The 5,888-nt window shown below is 37.4% G+C and overlaps 1 protein-coding gene across 1 annotated transcript; it reads right to left on the bottom strand.

The window, feature by feature from the left end:
* Window positions 1-415: 415 nt before the first annotated feature.
* Window positions 416-5,583, bottom strand: LOC146505172 (sorting nexin-5-like). Its single transcript, XM_085182072.1, has 10 exons — window positions 5,244-5,583; window positions 4,975-5,085; window positions 4,629-4,750; window positions 4,355-4,478; window positions 3,243-3,338; window positions 3,030-3,135; window positions 2,862-2,937; window positions 2,727-2,766; window positions 2,560-2,646; window positions 416-745 (listed from the first exon to the last, which is right to left on the bottom strand). The coding sequence occupies exons 1-10, from the start codon at window positions 5,442-5,444 to the stop codon at window positions 581-583; spliced, it is 1,128 nt and encodes a 375-aa protein (XP_085038198.1). The 5' UTR covers window positions 5,445-5,583; the 3' UTR covers window positions 416-580.
* Between the last annotated feature and the right edge of the window lie 305 nt (window positions 5,584-5,888).

Genomic DNA, 5,888 nt, shown 5'->3' with positions numbered 1-5,888 from the left:
TGTGGATCCAAGTGGAAGGATCATATTTTAGTCATTCGGTGATTCAAAGAATATGAACTTTTAATATTCATTCAGATGTTTCTGACTCTAAATTTTCTTTTCTCATTACTTGGGTTTTTCTAATTTACCTTTAAAACATTTTCAGCTATTTTCCAACTTCTTCTGTGTGAACGTCAGCTATCATAAGTTCAGCACTTTGGTTTTCAGGTTAAAATTTCTTTATTTTCATATCATTCAAAATTTTTATTTTTAACTTAAAATTCAGCAATTAATTCATTTCAGTGCATATATTCAGATTCAAGCATTCACACTGCAGTTTCTTCAGAAAATGCACTTTCTAGTCTTACAATGAAATAAAGTCTCAGATGTAATTATTCTGAAAATAAGTTTAGGCCTACCACAAGTTTGTTTTATACTTACATTACTTATATAATCAAAATAAAATATTTGTTGTTCTGTCACAAGTGCAGTCTCTGATTTAAACAACACATTTGTTTTGCATTCCAACACAGGAGCTGGAATGTTGTAATATTTTAAGGATGGCTTGTTTCCAGTCCAGGCATTACTGCTTGAATGACTATCATGTATTGAGGTGATCCAAATGTAAGTGCAGAAGAAAGTCTTTAATTTCCCTTAAGTACAGTGGCAGTGGATGTGGGTTGGAGATGCAATGAGCTTGAACCTGCAGGCGACCATCTTCACTGACCACACCATCTGTGATGGAGGACTCATCTCTCCTGGTGTCCTGCAAGCAAACAATTATATTTTTTGGAACATGAACTGAATTGCTTTCTTAAAACATTTTTTCTGCATTTTGTATAAAACAGACTCAAATTTAGATAAATTTAGAATGTCCCAATTGTCAGTCTGGATAGCCGTGACCACCACCCAACACACAATAATTAGGGCTGGGTATCGTCACTGATTTCTAGAATCGATTCAATTCCGATTCACAGGGTCCCGAATCGATTCGATCCACGATTCGATTTAATTCGATTCGATTCGATTCGATTTAATTCGATTCGATTCACTTTGATTTGAATCTGGGAAATTTTGACAGTCAGAAATATTATAATTCAGATCAGTGCATTTACATATTTTTGTATCTATAAAAAGGAAGCTGACACACCAAGACTTTATCAAAGGTGTGAGCATCACAGCAGAGGCCTTTGTGTCAAAGTAGCTGAGGATAAAACACAGAAAAACATGAAGGTGATTTTCCTGTTCTGGGATTTTATAAAAATTTTCTGCAGTAGATCAAAAACGAAAGAAAACCATTAATCAACACATGAACATTACCTCTGAAGTTACAGCGGTTTTATTAGAGACAAGGCTGAGCGTTTTGCATTTTGCATAATTTTAAAAAGTTTAAATTTGTTCGGTATTGAACGGCAGAAATTAGGTTTTATTTTCGGAAGTATATAAAACGAGCGCTGTAAACAACGGTAGACTTGTGCGTAACAAGCAAGCGAATAATGCAGAAAACAGTACAGAGAGAGAGAGGGAGAGAGAGGGAGAGAGAGCGCGCAAGAGAGCGAGCATGCGAGAGAGAGCTGGGCATCATGGTCGAAGCAAAACAATAAAAGTCAGAGTGAATTCATGACGTTGTTTATGTGAAGCCTAGTTTGGATCTTCTTTTGCTGCTGGTTCGGTCAATATTGTTTGGAGAGACATCAAACTAACAGCTTTAGAATCAGCGCATAAAGGGCGTGAACACAAAGCGCGGACCGCCGACAGATCAGAATCAGCGCGCTGTCGGCTTTCAGCCCCAACTGTGAGAAAGGCAACATCTCACTGATTCTGATCCGCGGTTGGGCTGTGTGTTTAAGTCTTTGTGCAGAATCCATGTTCCTGCTCTCATTTACTGTCTTAGCTGTTTGGTGGTTGTTGAAATTTTGTGAGATTTCACCAGAGATTCTGGCATTTCGGGCAAAATAAATTTATATTAAAAAATCGATTCAGGATTTTAATGAATCGATTTTACGTTATCCAAGCCAGAATCGATTTTAATCGATAAATCGATTATAAAAACCCACCCCTAACAATAATGTCATGAAAGCATCATTTTAAAAAGAGCTATGCTCATCAGACCAACCTACTTTCCAGTCATCTATTGACCAATTCGGTGAGCCTGTGTGAACTGCAGCCTCAATTTCCTGTTCTGAGGTGACATGAGTGGCACCCACTGTAGCTTTCTGCTGCTGTTGCCCATTTGCTTTAAGGTTTGATGTGCTGTGCATTCAGAGATGCTCTTCTGCGCATCTTAATTGTAAGGAGAGACTATTTGAGTAACTCTCTGGGTTACCAAGCCATATTCACCCAGGGAATTCCCACTCATGGGATATTTTCTCTTTTTAGCACAGTTTTCGGTAAATGCCAAGATGGTTATTTGTTAATTGTTTGTTTGTTTGTTTGTTTGTTAATAATTAATGAGCAGTTGAACAGCTGCACCTTATAAAGTGGCCATTAAATGTATATAGAGTGAGAGATACAGCAACTGGGCACAATAGTTATAAATCTGTCCATGCTGTGTGAAGACAGAAGATGAACATGTCTCACCTTAGCAGCTTGGATGTCTCTCATGTAGTATCTCAGCAGCTCTGTGAGTTTTAGGTCCTGGTCAGACGCCACTCTTCCCTCCACTTTCTGCAGAGACAATATTATGTTCAAACTAAACCAGAGCAGAGTAAGTGTCACTGTTTCTTATTAGTTAAAGCTCTACTTACTCTAAACTTCTCAAACAAGTCTGACAGCTTCTCAAGATTTCTGCGGGAAAAAAAGAAAAAAAAAATCACTACAATGTCACACAGAGCCATGCTGTACATCTGTGTAATAACACATATTTCACGTGTTGCACTCACTTCTTATTTGCTGTCATATCATCAGCTGCGAGACTGTTCAGAGTGGCAGAAATGTGAATATAATCATCTGCAATATCTGTAACAAGAGAAATATCAAAATGTAGAAAATTACACACATAAATTTAATCATCCGAACCGAGTAAATGCTCTAAGATAAACATGACATACTTTTGTGTGCACGGGTCATTTTCTCTGCTTTGGCAGTGGAATCTTTGATCTTGCTGTAATAGTCAAGCAAGAAGGTTTTTTCCTGCTCAAAAAAGTCATCAACTTCCTGCAGGTGAAACAGAAAGACACAAAAGTCATTAAAGAAGTGGCTACAATGCTTCACGTGGGACACTATCCAACATTAACTGCAAGATGACTGTGCATAAGTCTCACCTTTACTCCTGAGATAAGGACTTCATCAGCTGACTTTACCATGTTTTTAAAGAATCCTCCAAACATTTCCTTTGCATTTTTTCGCCTCACGCTGAGCTAAAATGACAGAATTTGAACACAGTAATCAATAATTCTGTAATTTATTTATGAGAACTTTATACATGATGCTTTGAAAAATAAGGACTGAAATAAGGCTGCAATGATTCATTGAGTTCCATGTAAGTAGTTTGACATGGAGCAGTCTACACACACGTTGAAGAACAGAAGTGGAGCCGTTATCGTTAGCGACCACTGCACTCCCCATTAAAACCTTTCATTAGGAAAAAGCTGGCGGGAGTCCCTCATCAAACTGCTTGTTCAACAAAGCTCCAGTGTAAAGAAAAGAGAACGCTGTAGCTGCCCCCATTCACCGCCATTTGTTTTACACAGGATTTATTTACAGTAAAGCTACAGAAGTTAAAGTAAAAGTGTATGTGTGCAGGTGAACCGTTAGCTTAGTGTGACATGATGTTTAAATTATGCAGCTGCTGAAGGCTGATGGCAGCTGTCCTACTTTCTATCACAGCGATACATGCAGCAAGCAGGGGTGTGTCTAAGGGGGGGCATGGGGTGTACTAGACAATATTTGTTTCAGGGCTTAAATGACATTATTCTACAGACTTAGATTACCATAAATACAAAAAATTATTTATGAATTCAATTGTATTAAGTGCTATTAAAATTACAATTTCTAAAATAAAAACCAATGAGCAGTGATATTGTTATTTTTTTTTTGATTATTTGTTATTCCTCATTAATAATGACAGAAGTATTTTTTATCCAATTAATTGATGGGACAGACTACATGTTTACTTAAATAATCAATAGTTCAAGCCCAAGACTTTAGTATTATTTGTGAATCTACCAACATTTCATTACTTTGCATAGACATTTCTAAAAAATTGTATACAGAATATTTAACACTTATCTGAACTCTATGGCTGCTGCTACTGACAGACCACACAGATAAGTGTGCTGATCACAGCAGGATGCAAACCATGTGTCATAAACTCTACTTCCTCTCTTTCCAACGAATAACCTGTGAAAGGAAGTCAGCGCTAAGAGGAACTCACATCCTGGTCATACTCCAAGAAAATCTGGAAGTTTCTGTCTTTGCTTAAAACAGGGTGAGAAGACAGTCTCTGCAGGAAGATTTCATGCACTTGGACAGTTTTCTTAAAGACGGCCAGGTATTCACTAAAAAAATACAAAACAGAATATATTACATGGACATTTTTGGTGAGGTGGACAATATTTTACATAGCTTGCTAATAGAAAGCTAGCATGCCATGAAGATAAAAGGATACAAAGCAAAATCCAGTGTTTTGATTTGAGTGCCGCACTCACGCCTCCAGCTCCTGTTTCATTTTAGTGTACTCCTCTTTGGTCATAGTGGCTTCACCTTCCCCCAGTTTGTGCATCTTGTCTCTTGGGCTGTCAAAGTCAGGCTTCGGGGGTGCTGGCGGAATCTGTGAATAATGAAGCAGGAAACAAATTAATTTTCACTGATAGTTAAATGGTTGTGAGGCTTCAAAAAAGAGAAAAAAAGTCTATCTTATACTTTTGGAATTTAATTTGGTGTTTATGGTTTCTGTTGGTTTCTGAGTGCAAACGATTTAAAAGTTAGTTGAACTGTGAAATCAACAGTTTCTGTCTCTGGGTGTGAGCCATCTCTGTAAATAGTTCTACGCACTATTAGGCCAGCATAATCCTCCGTCTCCACCAGAGTGTCATGTAACCAGATGAAATCTTCATGCTGCCTGGGAACAGAGAAATCCGGCTTCTGGAAAGAGCTCAGTGTGGTCTGGGAAAACAGTTAATAGCACTTTGTAAATATTACTGACAACATATCAGGAAACACTATTATAGAAGGGATTAAAGGCTAGGATTAAGTTTAAACGTTATTCTTTCTCATTGTTGAGACACAAACATTTGTTTCTTTTCCTTTTTTTTTTTTTTTACCTTTGTATGAACTGTAAACTTGACTTTGTCTCTTTCACAGAGTGCATCGGGAATGTCAATAAGAAGAGAGGCATCATGGTTTAGGTCCACAGACACTGAGGAGAAATAACAGACCAAAAAACATAAACACATTGCTTTTGAGTGTGAAGTCATTTGGTTTTTAAACATTGCTTTTAGGACATATTCAACAGTTCTTGCCATTTTTGACTTATTACCCCTGATGTTTGGTTTGTGTAGCTCGACAATAAGACAGGCAGAGCTTATTGAATCCTGTATTTTTAAAAGATGGCTTAATAATACTCATCAAAAGACTGAGATTTTGCATTTGGAAAACGAGAAGTGTCCACAGAGAATCGTATGTGTCTACCAATACACATTCTTTCAGCTCGATTTATCAATCAACAGACCTCAATAACTCTAGGGTCACTTCGCTGACTATTTCTTTGTATTGGATATAAATATTTTATGCAAAGGGCACAAACAATCTCATTTGCTCATGTTTCATATTTCCCAACTGCAACAGTACCAGTAAAAACTTGCCACTAAAGCACTTCTACAAATCCTCAGTGGCTGCAACTTCACAATATACAAACATCTCTGAGGCATATTGTAAGCAGATACAGTGCTGAGCCCAAAGCATTCATC

This window comes from Neolamprologus multifasciatus, chromosome 13 (assembly GCF_963576455.1).
Source record: "Neolamprologus multifasciatus chromosome 13, fNeoMul1.2, whole genome shotgun sequence".
In the NCBI taxonomy this organism is placed as follows: Eukaryota; Metazoa; Chordata; class Actinopteri; order Cichliformes; family Cichlidae; genus Neolamprologus; species Neolamprologus multifasciatus.
Note: the sequence above shows the minus strand (reverse complement) of the source record. Positions and strands in the feature narration are given on the sequence as shown.

What these genes read in the sequence shown, in the direction of transcription:
- LOC146505172 (XM_085182072.1), bottom strand. Translation starts at nt 5,444, where the DNA reads ATGGCAAGAACTGTTGAATATGTCCTAAAAGCAATGTTTAAAAACCAA. An exon ending in AGGATTATGCTGGCCTAATA is followed by an intron (nt 4,751 to 4,974) that starts GTGCGTAGAACT and finishes CATTATTCACAG; the next exon opens with ATTCCGCCAGCACCCCCGAA. An exon ending in GATATGACAGCAAATAAGAA is followed by an intron (nt 2,767 to 2,861) that starts GTGAGTGCAACA and finishes TTTTTCCCGCAG; the next exon opens with AAATCTTGAGAAGCTGTCAG.